The 24,839-nt window shown below is 37.4% G+C and overlaps 1 protein-coding gene across 1 annotated transcript in view; it reads left to right on the top strand.

Annotated features, from left to right (window-relative positions):
* Positions 1-24,839, top strand: part of sac (sterile affecting ciliogenesis) — a 192,306-nt gene that overhangs the window by 74,461 nt on the left and 93,006 nt on the right. The window contains exons 4-7 of the mRNA XM_090376272.1: positions 12,262-12,428; positions 17,949-18,160; positions 19,042-19,143; positions 23,265-23,432. Of these exons, the coding sequence (XP_090232398.1) occupies positions 12,262-12,428; positions 17,949-18,160; positions 19,042-19,143; positions 23,265-23,432 (649 nt within the window). The remainder of the gene's footprint in view (positions 1-12,261; positions 12,429-17,948; positions 18,161-19,041; positions 19,144-23,264; positions 23,433-24,839) is intronic.

Here is a 24,839-nt window from a genome sequence, read left to right as displayed (position 1 = left end):
TGCCTTCAGCTTCACCCAAGGGGCTCACATCTTATGATATGGGCTTTGCACACCTAGGGTCTTGAGCTGGATATCATCATTCTTCTACTTCTCTCTCTCTCTCTCTCTCTCACAGGGTAACCGAGAAATTTTTTTTTGGCTGGTGCCCAGCGCAAGCCTCGGGCTTCCTTACACCATATGGCTAATAATAATAAGAACTTATATAAGTTGTGAACGCCTCCCAACAGTTGGAAGTTTATTCCAACTATCAACTACCCACTGCCTAAAGGCAAATTTTCCCCAATCTATTCTACAGTTGTCTTCCCTCAATTTGAATTTACGTTCTCTCAGCTGAATAAGAATAAGAGAAAGAATCCCATCATTATTGAGCTTGCTCAAACCAGTGAAAGCCTTACACACCTCAATCAGATCACCTCGCAGATGCATAGCCACCAGATGATGCAATTTGCAGATCTTCAACCTTTCTTGGTAACAGCAACCCTTTGTTCCAATCACCAATCTCTGCTCTTCTCTGTACCATTCCAGCAGCTCTACATCCTTCCTAAAATAATGCCTCCAGACCTGTGTACAGTACTGAAGGTGTGATATATGACCATTGCCCTTTTCAAGGGGACAATCACCTCCTTATCCCTGCTAGCAAAATTCCTGAATATCATTGACAAAACACCATGAGCTTCTCTTGCAGCCTGTCTGCATTGCTCAGAAAATTTCATATCAGAATGCACAATTACCCCCAGCTCCTATTCATTCACCACTACCCTGAGTGTAGTACCACCCAGTTGGTACATTACTCTGCAGTTACTGCTATCCATATGCAATACTTTATATTTTTCAATGTTAAACTTCAGTTGCCACAAACTTAGCATTAGCATTAGCATTAGTAGAGGCATATGATGCAAGAAAGCAAGCTTATTCAGCATCAGCCAAAAAAAAAAAAAAACCCACTCCCATTTCACCCCTCTGTTCGTTCGAAATACCTGTCCAGTTGAGCTTTAAATTTGTTTAGGCTATCAACTTCTACAACAAGTGATGGAAGTCGGTTCCACCAACCAACCACCCGCTGGCCAAAGGCAAATTTCCGCACATCTATCCGACATCCGTCCTTCCTCAATTTGAATTTATGCCCTCTGAGGTGATTATTCTGAGCAAGATGAAGAATCCCATTGGCATTGAGCATGCTCAAACCATTCAAAGCCTTATACACCTCTATCAGATCACCTCGCCGGTGCCTAGTCTCCAGACTCTGTAATTTGCAAAACTTAAGCCTTTCTTCGTAAGAGCAACCCTTTGTTCCATTCACTAATCTTGTTGCCCTTCTCTGTACCCGTTCCAGCAGTTCTACATCCTTCTTGAAATGAGGCCTCCAGACCTGTATACAGTACTCAAGATGTGGCCTAACCATTGCCTTATACAAGGGAATAATCACCTCCTTATCCCTGCTAGAAAAATTCCTGTATATCATTGACAAGACACCATGAGCTACTCTTGCAGCTCGTCTGCACTGCTCAGAGAACTTCATATCTGCCTGCACAATTACCCCCAGGTCCTTTTCATTCTCCACCACTGTCAGTGTAGTACCGCAGAGTTGATACGTTGCTCTGGGGTTACTGTTTCCCATATGTAGTACTTTACATTTGTCAATGTTAAACTTCATTTGCCACCTCTCAGCCCATCTGTTCAACCTTTCCAGATCCTGTTGCAGCAGCATAGCGTCAGTAGTGTCCTTAACGACCCTGCCAACCCTTGTATCATCTGCAAACTTGGACATTAAACTTGATATCCCATCATCAATATCATTCATAAACACCGAAAACAAGAACGGACCCAACACTGAACCTTGAGGAACTCCACTAATAACATTAGTCCACGTTGAGCAGTGTCCATTGATTACCACTCTCTGTCTTCTGCCACTCAACCAACCCCTTATCCATAGCAGCAATTTGCCTCCAATGCCACACTGCTCCAATTTGTGCAGCAGCCTTCCATGTGCAACAGTATCAAAAGCCTTTCTAAGATCCAAATGTATAATATCAAAGTTATTCCCTGCATCCAGTTCTTTTGTGACTACATCATAGTATCCAATCAAATTGGAGGCAAGACCTGCCCTTAACAAAACCATGCTGCGTCTGAGCTATAACTGAATTCTTGTCTAGATGATCCTGCAGTGCTTCTTTAACCAGTGCCTCCATTAATTTACCTGGAACAGAAGTTAAACTAACAGGTCTATAATTACTTGTGTCAGCCTTTGATCCTCCTTTGTGAATTGGGGTTACATTTGCACATCTCCAGTCTACGGGTACCTCCCCTGAGTCCAAAGAAGCTCTCATAATTATGGCTAGGGGTTTGCATACTTCCTTTGCTGCCTCCTTTAATTTAACTGGATAGATCCCATCCACCCCCAGGTGCCTTTTTTATGTTTATCCTCAACAATCTCTCCTCCACTTTCCTCTCAGTTATTACAAAATCATCCAGCTCACTGCCAATGTTTACTTTACCTACATCATTCTCCTTCCTGAATAACTCCTCATGCGTGAATGTAGATGCAAAATACTCGTTTAGATTGTTAGCCACCTGAGCAGGATCCTCAACTGTTGAACCATCAATATCCAGTGGACCAATCTGATTCATCCCTTTCCTTCTCGAGTTCAAATATGTAAAGAACTCTTTTCTGTTTTTCTTTGCATCCTTTGCCAAGGATTTTTCGTAGTCTGCCTTTGCCTGCCTAATCTCCTTTGTGACTTGGTTACAGACCAACTTATATCTATCATAGGCTTCCATGTCACCCATTAATTTGTATGTATCCCATGCATTTTTCTTCTCTGCCACATGTCTCATTAATTCATCTGACAACCATTTAGGCCTAAACCTTGAACAATATTTCTTAGTTGGTATGTAAAGCCTGGTAGCCTCCAAGATTAGTTCCTTGAATGCTTCCCATTTTGAGTTTGCTGTTGGTAACATCATCAGTTGGTCCCACTGTATAGAATTTAAATACTGTCTCAGACCATCATAGTCGCCTTTACGAAAACAAAAACCCTTCCCTTTACCTCTGATGGTAGTTACCTCCTTGAGTAAATCCCACTTCAACACACTGTGATCACTGCCACCTAGTGGTTCATTTATCTGCAGATTCTTAATGCATGAAGAATCACTACTGATAATCAGATCAAGAGTATTGCTTCCTCTTGTTGCCTCACGAATATGCTGATGTAGAAAACAATCATCCAATCAATCCACAAAAGCCTTGCTAGTGTGCGAGTGACCAACCCACAAATTCCAGTCAATATCTGGGAAATTAAAATCCCCCATTATAAGACTCTCTGATTTACTGGCCCACTCTATTTCCCTGTATAATATCTTATTATACTCATCAGAGTCATTAGGCCTATAGCACACTCCTACTCTCAATTTTGATTTCCCTATGCTTATGTCACACCAAACTGACTCGACACTGCCCTGTCCATCGATGTCAACTGGCTTCACTTCCTTCGACTTTATGTGTTTCTTAATTAATAGCATAACCCCTCCTCCCCTCCTGTCCTGTCTATCCTTTCTATACACATTGTATTCCCCAAATTCCAGGTCCGCATTACTTATATCTGTGTGACACCACGTCTCTGATATCCCAACAATATCTGCCTTTGATGTTTTGAGCAATACCTCAAATTCATCAAATTTATTTACCAAACTCCTAGCATTGGTGTACACGGAGGTATACATGCACCTGTTTCTATTCTTAGCTACCCTAACACAACCCATGTGTTTACTTGTACCGCAATGACTACCAGCAGTCTCTGAAATATCCTGCATCTTGTTTTCCAGGCTTCTGCTCATTTCCATAGAAGCAGTGCAAGAATCACTTCCACCTCTGCCAGTGGCTACTGTTAATCTATTAGTCCTTGTATCCCCCCCAACTAGCAGTTTTCCGACCCACCTAACACTGCCTCGACAGCATCAGCAAAAATTCTTGCACCCTTTCTATTTAAGTGTATCCCATCCCTGTAGAAGCAATCTCTCCTGTTAACAAGTACAGTCCAGGCTGATAAAAATTCTACCCCTTGAGCCTTGCACAATCCCTCCAGGGCCGAATTGATCGACAAGGCTCTCATCATATACTCCCTCCTATCGTGTCTGGGCAGAATTGCAGACACTTTCAAGTTCAACCCTAATTCACGGCTTTTTTTCAACAGTGACCTGTACTTGCTAAGTAATTCCGCCGGCCTCCTGCTCTTAATATCATTAGTGCCAACGTGTACAACTATATCACCTTTTGTGCCCTTAAAAGATGATATCCGCTCTACAACATCATCAACCTTTGCCCCTGGCAGACATACCCTGGTCCTATTCCACCTATCCTTTTTACAAAGCATGTTCCCCGTTTCCCTGACAATAGAGTCACCAACAACTACTAGTTCCTGTGGGACCAGCGCATTCTGCCTAGGGGGCTGCCTCTGTGTTGCCTGATGACCAAGTGCAAGCTCTGGCGTTGATGTGGGCAGCTGAGAGCTTGATGGGCCCCTCAATTTATTTCCTTCGAGGGCATCCACCCTGTCCTTCAAGCTCTCATAAAGGCCCATAACAATGCTGAGTTGTCGCCTGATTTCCTTGCACTCCTTACATCGTGCACACACAAAGACATCCCCCCTTGGCAGTATCATGTCCCGTACCCGACTGCTCCGCAAACATCAAGCAAACAGTGCATTTTAAAAGACTGTGATTCAGAGGGCAACTGCCCCCCCTCAGTTCTCCCCTGAACCACAGCACTCCCATTAGCTTGAGCCTTTTGCTTTGCTGCTCTGGTCAGAGTCATGATTCCGATTTAATTCAATAAAATTCAAAACAAAAATTAAATCCTTAAGTTATATCCCAAAACAGTTATGTTATATATATATTTTTTCGGTATCTAGTGTTTTCTACGAGTTCCCTTTATACAACTTCCGTATCACGTGTACCACTATAGTTATGTATTAATTATTTGTTACGATTAAGTCGTTATATATATATATATAGAGTTAAAAATACAATTTAATTGACAATAAAGTTTATCAAGATTAATAGATTTACTGATTAATTGACAATATTATATTATGCACTACACTAAGCTTATGCTATCGTGTAAAAATGGCGGGAATTCACGAACGGTATTTCTACGGTAATCAATACTCGTGAGTATTGATTAGCTTCCAAATCTCGCTATCTCAATTTAGAATAAACTAAGGATCCTAACTAGGTCTATGATCTACTTATAGAAGATAATTTGATATAACAATTGGTTAATAAATCGACTAAATTTGGTTAAAAAAAAAAAAAAAAAAACCTCTCGTTCAATTTGTGACACGTGGATTTGATACCGTTACCGATACTAAGTAATATCTACAAAATCTCTGTCTAAGTTAAACTTTAAACTAAGTATCTTAACTAGGAATATAAAGCTACTCTAGAAAATAAGTTAATATGACAATTTAAACTAATAAAGCAGAAAATAAATCAGGAAAAACTTCTCTGTTTCAAGAGCTTTAAGGAGCAACGTCCGCACAGGCTAATCTCGCACTCAGACTCAATAAGTTCAAGGCAGAACTAGCAAGCATTTTGAGTAAATGGATGTGTGAAATGGGAAGTTTTTGTTTTTTTTTCCCTGATGCTATATAAGCTTGCTTTCTTGCATAAGGCCTCCGTAGCCAGGGGAAGGAGCAGCAGTGCGTAGCACATGCTTCTTGATTACACAGGGGTTCAAGCCCATCACCACCAAATATGGAGGATGCAGAAAGGTCAGGGAATGACCACCGCATATTCCTGGAGCAATATAGCCTTAGTTGCTAATGCTCCTAAAAACCAAATAACAACATAACAACAGCTTTCTTGCATCATATGCCTATGCATTAGCATAGGCATATGATGCAAGAAATGCTAAGTTCATTTATCTGTATTAAGAATCTGCAGATAAATGAATGGTAGCAATCACATTGTATTGATGTGGGATTTATAAGGTGGTATAATGGTTTTAGACAGTTTTTAAATTCTGTGAATTGGAACCAAGCGATGTTACCAACTGCAAATTCTAAATGGGAAGCATTCAGGGAAGTAATTGTAGAAGATACTAGGCTTTTCATACCAATTAAGAAATGCTATTGAAAGCTTAAACCTACATGACTCATAATAACTACAATGGAATACAACTGAAACTTTAATTTAATTTAAACTTTATTAAAATTAGACAGGATAAAATTTTTGTTGTAACATAAACTACACTGATAACTGTAGAGATAAAAGCAATAAAATGATAGATAAAATTTAAATTAAAAAATATAAAATAATAAAGTTTAAGAAATATTACAAATTAAAAGCGATAAAGCTTTCGACACCAAAACTCGACTGATGATGTTAAATAACATTATCAGTATCACGGCTCACAGCACCTGTTACTGTAGCAGCATGGGCATTATCCTCCACACATGCACGGAGACCCGAAATGGCTTGGGAGCATGCCAGGCAGAACCATTCATTCCATCGAAGAATTGCAGTTTCAAAGAGGGGATAAATACAGGCTCCCCTATCTCTATTGATGGTATTATCTTCTGAAGAACAAATCTACAAGCTCTCGAGCCATTTCCGGTACCATTACCTATGCGAACAATCAATGATGATGGCATCGCCTGGAGAAATTTGATGGTTCTCCTCCTAGAAGTGTTCAGCCACAGCAGATTTCCCATAGTCTGCTGTGGTCTTTATTGGGCTAATATGTTCCCCCATACTATCTTTAAACCTGTGTTTTGTCTCTCCAGAATAGCACGGAATGTATGCAGTAGTAGTGGGTGAGAATGTCTCTCTTCATCCTTGTTCAGCTTCTCGAATATATTTGTTTGTCCAAGTTCTTCTGGTGGTAGCCACACAGAAGGAAGAGGATGAATCACATGTGCCTGCTAGATATAAATGATTTAGTCATTGATGATCATGCTCAGGTTGATGAAAAACTTAATAGTTATTTTGGATCAACATTCTCACATAAGGAATTTTTTAGGGATGAGAATGCCTGAAGTGTATAAAATTATAACAGGAAACTAAATGATTTTGTGGTAACTGAAAAGAAAGTGGAAAAGAAATTGTTGACGCTAAATATAAAAAAGAAACCTCCTGAAAAGTAAGAGAAGCAGCAAAAGAGGTAAGCAAATCTTTAGCCGTAATTATGAAAGCCTGCTTAGTTTTAGAGGAGGGCCCTATGGAGATAGCGAATCTTTCTCCAATTCATAATGGAGGGTCAAAGGATGACATGTGTAATAGTGATCTGTTAGCTTGACCTCTGTTGCAGGAGAAATAATGAACCTGCTGCTTAAAGAAGAAATTCAGAACCTCTAGACAGAATGCAGTCACAGCTTGGGTTTCTTTTGGAGTGTTTATGTGGGACCAGTATAATTGAATACTACAGGGTAATATCAAAGGAAATGAATGCAAAAAATAATTTTGACATCATATACTTAGATTTCAGAAAAGCCTTTGACACTGTTATACATAAAAACTAATGTACAAGTTGGAGCTGTGTTTAGGGACAAGTTATTGCTATGGTAAAGCGATGGTTTAATGGGAAAAGATAAAGGGTGACTTTCAGTGGTCATGTTCTTCTTTGACTACTGTTATTAGTGGAGATTCTCAGGATTCATTGGTGGGCCCATTGTTGTTTTATTTTTTTACTAATGATATTGATGAAGGCCTATCAGGCTTAATGTCTGATATGCTTTTATCAGTATCACTAATGACAGTAATCAGGGTATGTTACCGCAACAAGATCTAGAAAATTTGGTAGATGAGCTGGAACTGGCAATTGAAGTGTGGTCAAGTAAGTTCAATTAAATGCACAAAGTAAGTCCAAATTTTTTGGCACATGGCCTTAGTCTTCCATTTGCCATAAAAACCAAAATCAATCAATCAATTGACAAATGTAAGGTACTTCATATGGAGAGCAGTGATCCTATATTAATGTACCAGCTGTGTGAAACCACACTCAGGACAGTGGAGAAAAAGACCTGGCAGGTAATTGTGCATTCAGATATGAAATTCTCTAAGTAGTGCAGACAGGCTGCAGGACAGCCCATGGGACTTTTTCCAATGATATACAGGAATTTCTTCTCAGCCAAAGTTGGGTAGATGGGCTGAGAAGTGTCAACTTAAGTTTAACATTGACAAATGCAAAGTACTGCATATGGGTAGCAGTAACCCCAGAGAAATGTACCAACTATGCAGTGTTACAATCAGGATAGCGGAGAATGCAATAGACTTTGGCATAATTAGTTAGTTACAGTCAGATATGAAGTTTTCTGAGCAGTGCAGACAGGTGCCAGAGTAGGTCATGGGGACTTGTCAATGATATACAGGAATTTTGCAAGCAGGGATAGGAAGGTGATTATCCCCTTGTATAAGGCAGTGGTCAGGCCATACCTTGAGTATAGCATACAGGTCTAGAAGCCTCATTTTAGGAAGGATGTAGAGTTGCTAGAATGAGTACAGAGAAGTGCAACAAGACTGGTGAAGGGAAGAGTGCTCTTATGAAGAAAGGCTTACATTCTGCAAATTGCAGCTTCTGGAGACTAGGCACCTGTGAGGTGATCTGATTGAGGTGTATAATGCCTTGAATGGATTGAGCAGGCTTAATGCTGAGGGGATTCTTCCTCTTGCTCAGATTACAAACCTTGAGGGGGCATAGACTCAAACTGAGGAAAGACAGTTGTAGAATAAATGTGCAGAAGTTTGCCTTTAGCCAGTGGGTAGTTGTTTGCTGGAACAAATTTCCATCTGTTGTTGTGGAAGTTGATAGCTTTAAATAAATTCAAGGCAGAACTGGACAAACACATTTGGAATGAATGGATCAATGAAATGGGAAGTTTTTTTTTTTTTTTTTTGGCTGATGCTGTATAAGCTTACTTTCTTGCATCATGTGCCTCTACTAATGCTAATGCTAATTTTGCCAGCAGGGATATGGATATGATTATCCCATTTTAGAAAGCAAAGGTTAGGCCACATCTTGACTACTGCATACAGGTCTAGATGCCTTCTTTTAGGAAGTATGTAGATTTGTTCGAATGGGTGCAGAGAAGGACAACAAGATTGATGAAGGGAACAAAAGTGTTGTCTTACCAAGGCAGGCTTCACTTCTGAAAATTGAAGCATCTGTTGATTAGGCACCTGTAAGGAGATCTTATTGAGGTGTTTATAGCTTTGAATGGATTGAGTAAGTTGTTGCTAATGGCATCCTTCCTCTTGCTCAGCCTATACATGCGGAGGCATACATTCAAATTAGAGAAGGATTACTACTAGGTAGTTGATTGTTGTAACAAGCTTCCAGGTGTTATGAATGTGGGTAATTTGAATGAATTCAAGGAAGAACTAGACTACTTTTGGAGAATAGACAGATAATATATTAGAATTTATTTTTTTTTTTTGGCTACTGCTTATAAGTTTGCATCCTTACATCATTTGCCACTACAAACACTAATACTACAGATAGCCCTTGTTTTGCGCCGATTCGGAATAGCATTGGTTACTAACCAGAAGGCCATTTTTATTTATTTATCTTTGCAATTTTTTTTTTATAAATTGAAAGTTTAAAGTCGTCAGATAAAATTTATGGGCATCATGCTGTGCTATGTATCATGCACTGTTCATATGATCAAGAATAATCTGAGCTAATCAGCAATTAGCACATCCGTATCAGAGATGAGAAAGCTTCCTGCCCTCAAAGTAGCCATTCGTGGAAGCGGGAGGTAAAGGTCTGTGTGGTGAAGCATTCAGTTGGTTGTTGTTTATGCTATATACACGTGTTGGAAATTTATTACGCTAACATTTTTTATTAATTGTGCTATTAATAAATTAAATAATAATTAATAATAGTGATAGCCATGTGCAGTTTTTGCCAATCGTGATGCCGTGTGCAGCTTTTGCCAATCGTGTTATAAAGTTTTTAATTTAATAGAATAAAGAGATGCCATGTCTGGTAAAAGAAGTTCACTGAATACTAGTGCAAATGAAAGTGTAAAAAAGGCACATTGATCTATCACATTGGAAAATAAGGTGGAGGTTATTCGGAGGATGGAAGTTGGTGAAAGCCGCTCTAATGTGTGTGTAGGGCTATGAATATGCCTCCATTGACTATTACTACAATTATGAAGAATGCTGATAAAATAAAACAATCAATGCAAAGTGCTACACAAGTTAGTTACAGCAGAAGTAAGCTTTTGGAAAAAAATGGAGCAATTGCTGACACTTTGGTTGATGATTTGACCAAAAAAAACATTCCCCTGACTCAAGCTGTAATAAACAAAAAGGCTAAGTCAATTTTTGAAGTCTTAAAGAAGAAAGGTCTGTGCAATGAAATATTTTTGGCTAACAAGGTCTGGTTCATGAGATTTTAAGCAAGAACCAAATGCAGAAGTGTGCAAATTACCGGTGAGGTAGCAAGTGCAGATGTTGAGGTGGATGCCACATTTTCTGCAGAGTTTCAGGGCTAGTACAGGAGGGTGATTAGCCTTCAGAATTCATCTTCAGTGTTGATGAAATGGGCTTTATTGGAAAAGGTTGCCCATGAAGAAACGTTGGCTCCTGGATTTAAAGCATCAAAAAGTGTCGGCCTGACTAAAGACAGGCCAACACTTTTTTTGGGAGCAAATGTGTCAGGCAATTTAAAATTGAAACCAATGTTGGTGTACCATTCAGAAACACCATGTGTTATGAAAGGCTTAAACAAAGCCATCTTCCTGTGTACTGGAAGTCAAACAAGAAGGTTTAGGTGACACAGGACATCTTCTTGGATTGGTACAGCAACTATTTTTCCTCTACTGTTCTCAAATTCTGCAATGGCAAAAATTTACCAACCGATGCTATTCTTCTTTTGGACAATGCCTCTGAACATCCTACAAATCTTGGTGAAGTCAGAATGCTTCTTAAAGTTAATGTTGGCTACATGCCCCCTAATACAACATCAGTTTTGCAACCATGGACAAGGGGGTAATAGCCACCTTTAAAGCTTATTACCTACGGCAAACATTTACAGAAATGGTGAAAGCTTTGGGCATGTCCAACATTACCATTAGAGAATATTGGCGGTCATTTGATGTCTTAAAGGGCATCAATCACATTAACGCAACCTGGCAAGAAGTGACTGTCATTTGTCTAAATGGAGTGTGGTGTAAACTTCTCCCAGATCTCATGCATGACTTCAGAGGATTCGAGCCACAACAGAATGTTGTAGAAGACATCAGCAGGCTGGCAAGAGGTAGGGTTAGAAGAAGTTACAGTTGAAGATGTAACTGAGCTCTTGAAAAGTCATGCAGAAACTCTTTCAAATGAAGACCTTGAAGAGTTAGCTGCAGAACGTAGCCAACAGCAGCAGGAGGAGGAGAAAGAAGAAGACTCCTCTAAAAATTATGAAGGCCAGTGATTTACAATGGATCCTTGCAAGTGTAGTCTCTCACTAATGAGCTCTGTAACATTGATCATGACTGGGAGAGGAGTGCCACAGTTATAAGGGATGCCATATCAACCCCGAGCCCTTATTTTGAAATTCTTAAAGAAAGAAGGAAGAAATTCAGGCAATCAGCACTTGATCCTTTCTTAAAAAAAGGCAATCTTCTCAACCAGGGCCGTTAACAGAACATGCCAGAACCAGAGCGATCAACAGAACATCATCAATCAGGACCTTCAAAAGCCAACTAAAACTTTGGCATTATACCACTGTCAAAATGTTTTATGTGTGTATTAATTTATTTTTTATTTACACGTATGTACTATTATATTTATGTAGGTTAAAAAGAAAACACTTTTTTAATTAAAAAAGTTTATTTCTTTTGCTTTAAATATACCAGTATTGAAAAGGGTAGGTAAAATTTTTGGTGCCCGGAACCTAACCCTGTGATTTCCCATTGACCCCGTGATATAAAGGGTTCCATTTGCGCCAGTTCCATTTGCACCTGTCCCCCCAGGAACCTAACCCCAATATAAATTGAGGGCTACCTGTGTATATATCAGATCATCAATATAAAAGCTCTGGAATCAATCCAAACTCTAAACTCATGTGGTTAAGTGAAAAATGAATCTGGATATGCTACTTAATGACCAATGAAGTATATCCATCAGTTGCTGCATGATTTTTATATCATGCAGCAACTGATGGATAAGTGGCCCATCACTTATTTTGATGTTTTTTGCACTATTGCCATTTTGACTTCATTTGTGTTTAATTGAAACAGTTTTATAAAGTTTTTATCTGTATTTTAGAGAACACTGCATGCTAGATGTTATCAAAGAGGTCCAGATGAATTTTCAGTGTGCAGTTAATCAGTTGGTTTATGAAAATACTGCTGAATTGTCTCCTTTTCTTGGAATAAAAGAAAATTACCACCATATTCACATTATTGGTTTGCCTTCTGTGATTAAGCCTAGAAGTAAGTACAATTTGAACTTTATGACATCTGCAATTAATCGTAATTGGATAATATTATATGAATGTTAGCAAGTATGCATAATGCACTTATTGACTTCACCACTTCTGTCTGTTCCATCCATTTGTCTGCCTACCTGAATGTATCAAATGAATTCCTAACATGTTTTCATCAAATTTTGTAGTTACACCTTTTTAAAAAGATTTGTTGTGTTATTCCAAATTTCATTAAAACCAGCCAATACAGCAATTATTATTATTTTTTTTTCCATCCCCATGTAATAACCTGACTTCCAGTAAATGGATTTTCATGAAATTTTATATTTTGGTCTTTTATGAAGATCTGTCAAGCCATCCCAAATTTCATTAAAAATGCTTTATTAGACAATTGCATACTGACAATTATTTTTTATTTGTCTGCCCAGCAATCTGCACACAATAACCCAACTTGGATGGTTTTCATTAAATTTTATATTTCCATCTGTTAACATGATTTGTAAAACCTTTCCAAATTTCACTAAAATCAGACAAATAGAAATCTGGCAATTATTATTTCTTTTTTTTGTTATGTATTACACAATCTATTCATGTACCATATATTGTCACTTAAGCACTGGTATTATGTTTGTTGCCATGTGTTGGCTGAAGGAATGAATGGGCTATATGGCAGATGTGCAGAAAGGGAATGCTCCTGGCTCATGCTTATTAATCAGTTGTTGCTTTTAGGATAATTTTTTTTTTTTATATGTACAGTACATATCATGTATTATTAGTATTTGCTAACATGCTGAAAATGTAATGCATTGAGTATGCCTGAAATTATTAGCTATAACATTATGTATGTTATAATAGTTATAACATTTTGTATGTTGTAACTAACATGTTTTAATTTTACTTTTAGTATTTTCTTAGTCACATATATAATAAATTCTCATTTTAATTCTTGTTTTTTGTCTGGATTTAAAATTAATGAATAATTATTGAAATGTATAATATCACATCAGGGGTCCTACTGACAGTACCCAGACAAAAACAAAGAACATTAGCATTAGTAGAGTCATTTGATGCAAGAAAGCAAGCTTATGCAGCATCAGCCAAATAAAAAAAATAATAATAAAATAAATAAAAAATAACCACTTCCACTTCACCCCTCTGTTCGTTAGAAATACCTGTCCAGCTGAGCCTTAAACTTATTTAGGCTATCAACCTCCATGACAAGGGATGGAAGTCTGTTCCACCAACCAACCACCCACTGGCTAAAGGCAAATTTCCTCATGTCTATCCTACATCCGTCTTTCTTCAATTTGAATTTATGCCCTCTCAGATAATTATTCTGAGCAAGAGGAAGAATCCCATCAGCATTGAGCATGCTCAAACCATTCAAGGCTTTATACACCTCTACCAGATCACCTCGCCGGTGCCTAGTCTCCAGACACTGTAATTTGCAAAACTTAAGTCTTTCTTTGTAAGAGCACCCCTTTGTTCCATTAACTAATCTTGTTGCCCTTCTCTGTACTCGTTCCAGCATCTCTACATCCTTCTTGAAATGAGGCCTCCAGACCTGTATACAGTACTCTAGGTGTGGCCTGACCATTGCCTTATACAAGGGAATAATCACCTCCTTATCCCTGCTAGAAAAATTCCTATATATCATCGACAATACACCATGAGCTACTCTTGCAGCTCCTCTGCACTGCTCAGAAAACTTCATATCTGCCTGCACAACCACCCCCAGGTCGCTTTCATTCTCTACTATTGTCAGTGTAGTACCACAGAGTTGATACGTTGCTCTGGGGTTGCTGTTTCCCATAGGTAGTACTTTACATTTGTCAAAGTTAAACTTCATTTACCACCTCTCAGCCCATATGCTCAACCTTTCCAGATCGTGTTGCAGCAGCATAGTGTCAGTAGTGTCCTTGACAACCCTCCCAACCTTTGTATCATCTGCAAACTTGGACATTAAGCTTGATATATGATCATCGATATAATTTATAAATATTTCAGAAAACAATAATGGACTCAATACTGAACCCTGAGGGACTCCACTAATAACATTAGTCCACGATGAGCAGTGTCCATTGATTACCACTCTTTGTCTTCTCCCCCTCAACCACCCCTGTATCCATAGCAGCAATTTGCCTCCAATGCCACACTGCTCCAATTTGTGCAGCAGTCTTCCATGTGCAACAGTATCAAAAGCCTTTCTAAGATCCAAGTATATAATATTAAAGTTATTGCCTGCATCCATTTCTTTTATAACTGCATCATAGTATCCAATCAAATTGGTCAGGCAAGGCTTCCCCTTAACAAAACCATGCTGTGTCTGAGCTATAACTGAAGTCTTGTGTAGATGATCCTGCAGTGCTTCCTTAACCAGTGCCTCCATTAATTTTCCGGGAACAGAAGTTAAACTAACAGGTCTATAATTACTTGTGTCGCCCTTTGATCCTCCTTTGTGAATTGGGGTCACATTTGCACATCTCCAGTCCATGGGTATCTCCCCTGAGTCTAAGGAAGCTCTCTTAATTATGGCTAAGGGTTTGCTTATTGCCTTTGCTGCCTCCTTTAATATAACTGGATAGATCCCATCCACCCCCAGGTGCCTTTCTTGTATTTATCTTCAACAATTTCTCCTCCACTTTACTCTCAGTTATTACAAGATTCTCTAGCTTACTGCCAGAGTTGAATACACCTCTGGCATTCCCCTCGCTGAATAACTCCTCATGTGTGAATGTCGATGCAAAATATTCATTTAGTTTGTTAGCTACCTGAGCAGGATCATCAACAGTTGACACATCGATATCAAGTGGACCAATCTGATTAATCCCCTTCCTTTTAGAGTTTACATAAGTAAAGAACTCTTTGCTGTTTTTCTTTGCCTCCCTTGCGAAAGATTTCTCATAATCTGCCTTCACCCGCCTAACCTCCTTTGTAACTTGGTTACAGATCAACTTGTATCTATCATAGGCTTCTGTGTCACGTGTTAATTTGTATGTATCCCGTGCATTTTTCTTCTCTGCCATATGTCTCATTAGTTCATCTGACATCCACTTAGGCCTAAACCTTGAACAATATTTCTTAGTTGGTATGTAAAGCCCACTTCAGCACACTGTGATCACTGCCACCTAGTGGTTCATTTACCTGCAGATTCTTAATGCATGAAGAATCACTACTGATAATCAAATCAAGAGTATTACTCCCTCTAGTTGCCTCCCGAACATGCTGATGTAGAAAACAATCGTCCAATAAATCCACAAAAGCCTTGCTAGTGTGTGAGTGACCAGTCCCCAAATTCCAGTCAATATCTGGGAAATTAAAATCCCCCATTATAAGACTCTCTGATTTACTGGCCCACTCTATTTCCCAGTACAGTTTCTTATTATACTCATCAGAGTCATTAGGCCTATAGCACACTCCTACTCTCAATTTTGATCTCCCAATGCTTATGTCACACCAAACTGACTCGACACTGCACTGTCCAGCAATGTCGACTGCTTCACTTTCTTGGATTTTATGTATTTCTTAACTAATAGCATAACCCCTCATCCCTTTCTATCCTGTCTATCCTTTCTGCAGACATGGTACTCCCCAAATTCCAGTTCTGCATTCCTTATATCTGTGTGACACCACGTCTCTGAAATCCCCACAATATCTGCCTTTGATGTTTTGAACAATACCTCAAATTCAACAAATTTATTTACTAAACTCCTAGTATTGGTGTACACGCAAGTATACATGCACCTGTTCTTTTTCTTAGCTACCCTAACACAACCCATGTGTTTACTTGTACCCCATTGATTCCCAGCAGTCTCTGAAATATCCTGCATCTTATTTTCCAGGCTGCGGCACACTCCAATAGAAGCAGTACAAGAATCACTTTCACATCTGCCAGTGGCTACTGTTAATCTATTAGTCCTTGTATCCCCCCCCCCAATCTAGCAGTTTTCTGACCCACCTAACACTGCCTCGATAGCATCAGCAAACATTCTTGCACCCTTTCTATTTAAGTGTATCCCATCCCTGTAGAAGCAGTCTCTCCTGTTAACAAGTACAGACCAGGCTGAAAAAAATTCTACCCCTTGAGCCTTGCACAATCTTTCCAGGGCCGAATTGATCGACAGGGCTCTCATAATATACTCCCTCCTATCGTGTCTGGGCAGAATTGCAGACACTTTCAAATTAAACCCTAATTCACTTCTTTTTTTCTACAGTGACCTGTACTTGTTAAGTAATTCCGCCATATCATTGAGAGGTGCAGTATAGTCCTAGTGCCCGTGTGCCAGAAATAACAATACCAGTATCAGTCATGTTGGTGGTTTCTTTTATGGTTTCATATTTAGTTCATTGCAGCCTGATGCTGTGGCCCCTTTATTTTTCTTTATAACTGTTTTTCTTCAGTCTTTGTGAAGATATTAAAGAGGCCATGAAAACATGGAAAAAAGATTCAGTAATAAAAAACATCTTTGTTTATGAATCTTTTGGTTCGTTTGTATCTTTTTCTTCTGTATCTCTAGTTATAAGTTAATATTACTCATCAGTAGACTGTGGTTTATTTCACAGTGAGATATGTTTTTGTTATCATGTTCTTGAATTGACAGTCAGATATTATTAATTAGGATGTAGTTAATTGGGTTTCTTATTAAGCCGGATAATATTAGTAGTGGGGCAAATGATGCAAGGAAGCAAGCTTATTCAGCATCAGCCAAAAAATTACCCATCTCATCTGTTCATCCTTTTTAATAATTTGTATAATCCTTCCATAAGACCAAGATGGAAATAAAATTTTTTAGTATTTTATTCATGTACTCTACTTTCTACGGCTTTCCTACTGTAGAGTCATTTTGATGGTTGATCGATCATGTGTTAGTTATTATTAACTTGTGTTCACTTCAGAATTCAGTGAGTTTTCCTCCTCCCCAACCCAAATATTCTAACTGTGTATGCTTCTTTGCATTTTTTTCTTTAGTGTTGATGTCTCCCATTATTATGCTTTTTCTTGTGAGTTTACTGTTTCTATGGCCTTTTCAATACCTTCATAAAACTCATCTATCACTTGGTAACCTGTATCTGTTCCTGCAGCATAAACTTATCTCTCAATCTATATCTGTTGTAGGGCCAAAAACCTCTATCATAAACACATATCTGTAGGTGTTGCTTATAACGTATAAAATACTTATTAGTATTAATTATACACCTTCATAACCACAGACAAAAGAAAATACTCAAGAATTTAGAAATTTTCCCATTTCTGTGACTGAAAAGCATGAACTGTTATACTTATGAAGTTGACATATATTACAGTCTAATCCTTCTTTTTGTTGTTTTTGTTTAGCAGAAATCTCAAACAATAAAACATTACACAGCATCTCAATAGGGCTGATTTCCAGACTTTGGGACAACTGTTTAAGTGTTGCTGATATGCACAATACATCTAGCAGATGATTTTTTTTTTTCAATAATTATGTTATTTTATATTCATTACTGTTTTTTTATGCATGGAGCGTTTATTTATTTATTTTCATAGAGTTAAAAGAAGGAGATGAATACCCTTTTAAAGAGAATTGTGCAAGTTTTGTTTGTTCTACTTTCTTAACAAAAGAGGAAATATTAAATGCTCTCCATGCTGTGCGTTCAGAAGTGATGTTAGTGACTGAAATGAAACTATTTCAGGTTCCAGTATCTAGTGTAATGAGATTAGATGACTTTGAAAAAATACAGAATGATGTATTACAACAGGTATATTATTATATTTGTATTTATATGAAGCATTTTAATGCAGGTTTTATCTGTGTTTATTTTTATAATTTTAATTTTAAAATTAATACAATGCTCCATATAAAATGCAGCTATTAATTAATTAAATACAGGAATTAATTTTAATATGGAGTTATATGAATTTATTCATATAAATTGTGTTAATATTTAATTCTTGCTTAAAGAATAACAGTCCATTTTTTTAATATTTTTACTATGACAACACCAAACATGAAATGTTATTGAAACCCCTTATTAACCAAGTAAATTTTGATTAAATTCTTCAAACATATGAGTCCTATAAAACATTAATGTTCAAGGGCTGGCAAGAGTCCCCAATTGTGTATGTAGTTCAAAGCAAATGAAGTTTACCTTAAAATGTTTCAGTCTTGTATTGTGAAGCAAATTATCATGAGTTGCTTTGATCCTACACTTCAGGACAAAAGGAGACTTAAGGAGAAGCATGTTGCACTTTATTAATGCAACCTATCATTGCCTTTATGGTCATTTCAAAGATTGCTGTATCTTCATTGCTGTATCTTCATACCTGAAGTAGCATAAAATCTTATTTAATATTTAATAAGTGCTCTTCTAATAAGTGCTTCTTAGAAGAAGCACTGATTAAAAGAGCTTATTTGCATTAAACTTGAATTTTGGTAGGTTACAATTTTCAGGAAGTACGTACAGTGAAAAATTGGTGGTCCAAATAACAAAAAATATTGAAGAAGGAAAGTTAGTTTGGAGTTGAATAGTGAATGGGTGCTGGTTGGTTTATATTGATTAGTTGGTTGGTTTGGATTGGCTTGGAAGAAAGAGATGGCATTAAAAGTTCCAAGTAAGATTTTGTAAAATGTTTTTTATAGTGTACATGTAGCAGAACTGGAAATCTGTGTGTGATAGAAATTCTTACTGGTTACAAATTGCTGCCTTTGGATAAAATCAAAGAGGTTAGTGATATTTTTGAGGTATGTCTACAGCAGTGATACATGCAAGGTAGATCTCTAATTTTTGCACAGTTAACAAAATCTAATTTTTGCAGAGTCAAAAACTCAGACGTTTTTAATATGGCAAGTTTTAGCATTAGTGATTTCGTAATAACTGAGAGCAAAGTGGAGGAGAAATTGTTTTTATAGATGTATAGCAAGTAGTATTTTTATAGTATATTTATGTCCCAAGAAAGATTAGAGCTAGGATTATAATAATAGTTATAGCCATATAGTGCAAGGAAGCCACAGGCTTTTTCTGCACTGGCCAGAGATAAAAAAAAAAAGAAAAATAATTAAGAAAATACAAATTATTTGCTTCCCTCTATACTTAGGTAACTATCCAGCTGACCTTTGAATTTAATCAAATTGTCAGCCTCAACTACCTGCAAAGAAAACCTGTTCCAGCAATCAATGACTCACTGGCTGAAAGAAACCTTCCCACAATCTAATCTAAACCTCAACCCCTGTAATTTGAGTTTATGACTCCTGGTTCTGGAATTCTTTATAACAACGAAAATTCTGTCTTCATCCATTAAACTAACCCCTCTCAGAGCCTAAGTTTTGCAAATTACAGTGTCTGGAGACTAGGCACCTGCGCAGTGAACTGATTGAGGTGTGTAAAGTCTTGAATGGTTTGAGCATGCTCAATGTGGATGGTATTCTTCCTCTTGCTCAGAATAATTGCCTGAGTGGGCATAAATTCAAATTGAGGAAAGACAGTTGTAGGATAGATGTGTGGAAGTTTGTCTTTAGCCAGCGTGTGGTTGATTGCTGGAAAAAACTTTCATCTGTCGTTTTAGAAGTTGTTTGCTTAAATTGATTCGAGACAGACAAACATTTGAGCGAGTGGATGCGTGAAATTAGAAGTTTTTTTTTTTTTTCCTTTGGCTAATGCTCTATAAGCTTGCTTTCTTGCAACATGTGCCTTTACTAATGCTAATGCTAAAAGCAAAAGGATATCAGAAGAATTTTGAAGTCTTGATGCCAAGAAATTTCCAAGTACTGATGATATTTTTCCGCTTAGTCTCAAAACCTGTGCTCCTCAGCTTACTCCTGTTATGTGTCACCATTTACATTTTTATTCCACTTGTATTTTTCCTTCTGCTTGGAAATTTTCATTTCAACCAGCCAGTTCCTTAAAAAAGGGTGACAGATCCCCTTCATTTAGTGATCATCCCATTGCACTCACTTCTGTTCAATCTAAAGTAATGGAAAAATCTATTAACTCGTAAACTGTCTCGAAATCTCCCATCAATGGAACTCCTAAACTATCTTGAAACCTTCCGTGGTGATGAATGATCACGAGTAAGGATACCTTAACTGTCACTCCACTGGTGGTATACTGATTTAATGTACTCATTTATGGGCAAATTCAATGGCAAAGTTTGCTAAAAATTTTCATGAAATGTCAGGAGCAGTTGCTTTTGACATTTCAAAGTTTTTTTAAGCACTATTTCTGTGTTTAGCATCCCAAAATCTGTTAAGTAAACTGACTTTCATGCCTGTAACAAGATATGACCCAAAATTTGCTGTTCAGTGTTATTTAAAAAAATACCAGGTAAAAGAAATCTATTTGGATTTTGATTAAAATGTGTTGTATGGTATTCATAATGACATATCAATATGCATAGACTGCATTCTACATACTGTGAATTGTCTCTAACCTTGATTATGATGTCATCCAGTATATATTTTTTACATATTAGCATATTTACATATTGTTACATAAGAGACAGTAAGAAAGAAATTAAGACTTATTTATAATAATACTGTATTATACTTAACCTGTAACTAGTTGCAAGAATTTCAATTCCTCTTGAAAGTATCACAAAAAAATGAAAAATCAGCATAAAATATTTCAGTTGTTAATTTTTTGATGCTACCTATATTTTCAATCTTTTTCTGAGCACAACTGTGAAAAATCAATGTTCTGTATTGAAAACATATATTTTTGATTAAATTTAGAAAAATTAAAACTCTTGAGACTTTAGGTGAGCAAATGCAAATTTTAAAAACCATGCACTTCAATGAATTTTTTGATTAGAGGCCAGTAACAGGAATGCTTGCTGCATGAAATACAAACCACATATGTCAACAGTTTGATTCCAGATAATGCATCTATGTCAACAAGCCAGAAAGCATTACTGATTGGAGAAAAACACATGGCAATAAAGAGGGCATGCCGTCAATAACGGTACATGGCATATGTCAATCAACACATACATAAAAGCTTTAACTTTATCATGAATATTTTCTAATTATGTGATAATTAACAGATATTTATGGAATTTTATGCAGAGAATTCAGAGAAAACATTTTTTAAAAACAGCTATTAGGAGGAGCTTAAGCTATGTACACAGAGTAGATGAAGAGTGAATTGTTGGGATCTATCCAGTTATATTAAAGGAGGCAGCAAAGGAAGTAAGCAAACCCCTAGCCATAATTATGAGAGCTTCTTTGGACTCAGGGGAGGTACCCATAGACTGGAGATGTGCAAATGTAACCCCAATTCACAAAGGAGGATCAAAGGCTGACACAAGTAATTATAGACCTGTTAGTTTAACTTCTGTTCCAGCTAAATTAATGGAGGCACTGGTTAAAGAAGCACTGCAGGATCATCTAGACAAGAATTCAGTTATAGCTCAGACGCAGCATGGTTTTGTTAAGGGCAGGTCTTGCCTGACCAATTTGATTGGATACTATGATGTAGTCACAAAAGAACTGGATGCAGGGAATAACTTTGATATTATATATTTGGATCTTAGAAAGGCTTTTGATACTGTTGCACATGAAAGACTGCTGCACAAATTGGAACAGTGTGGCATTGGAGGCAAATTGCTGCTATGGATAAGGGGATGGTTGAGTGGCAGAAGACAGAGAGTGGTAATCAATGGACACTGCTCAACGTGGACTAATGTTATTAGTGGAGTTCCTCAGGGTTCAGTGTTGGGTCCGTTCTTGTTTTCGGTGTTTATGAATGATATTGATGATGGGATATCAAGTTTAATGTCCAAGTTTGCAGATGATACAAAGGTTGGCAGGGTTGTTAAGGACACTACTGACGCTATGCTGCTGCAACAGGATCTGGAAAGGTTGAACAAATGGGCTGAGAGGTGGCAAATGAAGTTTAACATTGACAAATGTAAAGTACTACATATGGGAAACAGTAACCCCAGAGCAACGTATCAACTCTGCGGTACTACACTGACAGTGGTGGAGAATGAAAAGGACCTGGGGGTAATTGTGCAGGCAGATATGAAGTTCTCTGAGCAGTGCAGACGAGCTGCAAGAGTAGCTCATGGTGTCTTGTCAATGATATACAGGAATTTTTCTAGCAGGGATAAGGAGGTGATTATTCCCTTGTATAAGGCAATGGTTAGGCCACATCTTGAGTACTGTATACAGGTCTGGAGGCCTCATTTCAAGAAGGATGTAGAGCTGCTGGAATGGGTACAGAGAAGGGCAACAAGATTAGTGAATAGAACAAAGGGTTGCTCTTACGAAGAAAGGCTTAAGTTTTGCAAATTACAGAGTCTGGAGACTAGGCACCGATGAGGTGATCTGATAGAGGTGTATAAGGCTTTGAATGGTTTGAGGATGCTCAATGCCGGGATTCTTCATCTTACTCAGAATAATCACCTCAGAGGGCATAAATTCAAATTGAGGAAGGACGGATGTCAGATAGATGTGCGGAAATTTGCCTTTGGCCAGCGGGTGGTTGGTTGGTGGAACCGACTTCCATCACTTGTTGTTGAAGTTGATAGCCTAAACAAATTTAAAGCTCAACTGGACAGGTATTTCGAACGAACGGGAGGGGTGAAATGGGAGTGGTTTTTTTTTTTTTTTTTGGCTGATGCTGAATAAGCTTGCTTTCTTGCATCATATGCCTCTACTAATGCTAATGCTAAATATTATTATAAATACTATTTAAAGAAAATAATATTTCTTGCTCTCTTTTATTTAAAAATTTGTTTTCATGCCAAGACAATTGATCTTTTTTGCCTTAAGGACATTTCTACTAAAATTATATTGTAAAATAATTCCATATGCATTTCTTATTTGATTATATTGTAGTTTTTTTTTTTTTTTGTTTTGTTTAGGCTGCTGTATATATACATGAGTCATGGCTTAAAAAACTTAGAAATGCTGTTCAGACAAAACTGATTGGAGTTGGAAAAGGATGGTATAATTTGCATGAAACTAATTATTTTGTTTATAAGAGATCAAAAATGAAAAAATTTATGAATGTCGTAAATTATATGATGCAGGTGAGTGATCCGGTATACTGTTGATATCCTATAAAACACTAAAAATTATTTCTTAATTCAGTATTATAGAGTGAAACTTATTTTACATTTTTGAAGGCATCAGAGTAATTGAACATAAAATTGAAAAAAAAAAATAAAATAAAAATAAATAAATAATAATAATAAAATGGAATTGAAATTATTCTTTCAAAAATAAAAAATAAACTATATTTATTCATTATGCACACCAAGTATATAATATCCAGTACAGGCAAGTCTCTTTGCTGATTTTGTATTACTTTTAAGTTTAAAATGGTTTTCAGGAGATTATATTCTTCATTATGAACTCCTGAAGCCACATACTTCTTCCATCATGCCTGCTGCTACTGAACAATACATTTTTGAAAGTTTTCATTTGTGAATGCTGTTAAATGCTCCATTATCTTTAATTGGATTTCTTGAATTGAACTGAGGTTTTCCTTTTTATGCTCAATATTAAGCATGGGAATATAAAAATTTTCATAGCACAAGATCATTCCCATCATTCCACACACCAGATCAGGTGTGTGCAGTATGATAGGAATGTTTCTGTAGGTCAGAAATTGCCAGATAGCAAGTGATATGTGAAACATATCACTTGCTATGTGGTATTGGCTATCTGGCTACATTGTTGTGTTTGGGGGTCAATTGTTTTGCCTGTTTTTTAGGTAATTTTTAGTAGATTCCAACTGTCAATTGTATTAAAATTTCTTAGCATTGTCATTAATATTAGTAGTGGCTTATGATGCATGCAAGAAAGAAAGCTTATACATCAGCCAAAAAAAAACCACTTCCCATTCACTTCTATATTTGCTCCAAAAGTTTTTCCAGTTCTTTGAATTTGAATTTATTTAATCTACTTATCAACTTTCACAACAACAGATAGAAGTTTGTTCCAGCAATCAACCACTTGCTGGGAAATGGCAAATTTCTGCACATCTATTCTGCAACTTTCCTCAATTTGAATTTATGCCCTCTCAAGCAGAAGAGGAAGAATCCCAACAGCATTGAGCTTGCTCAAACCATTCAAAGCCTTAAACACCTCAGTCAGATCATCTCGCAGGTACCTATTCTCCAGATGCAATTTGCAGAATTTAAGATTTTCTTGGTAAGAGTATTGCTTTTTCCCCTCACCAATCTTGTTACCCTTCTCTGTACTCATTACAGCAGCTCTACGTCCTTTCTAAAATGGGGCCTAAAGACCTGTATGCAGTACTCAAAGCATGATTTGTCCACTGCCTTATACAAAGGGATAATCACCTCCTTATCCCTGCTAGCAGAGTTCCTGTATATCATTGACAAAACCCCATGAGCTGCTCTGGCAGCCTGACTGCCACATCACTCCCACTACCTTGAGCCCTTTGCTTTGCTGCTCTGGTCAGAGGCATG

This window comes from Mastigoproctus giganteus, chromosome 6 (genome assembly GCF_048544385.1).
Source record: "Mastigoproctus giganteus isolate SK-2022 chromosome 6, ASM4854438v1, whole genome shotgun sequence".
Taxonomy (NCBI): domain Eukaryota; kingdom Metazoa; phylum Arthropoda; class Arachnida; order Uropygi; family Thelyphonidae; genus Mastigoproctus; species Mastigoproctus giganteus.
This window is presented reverse-complemented; position numbering and strand designations above follow the sequence as displayed.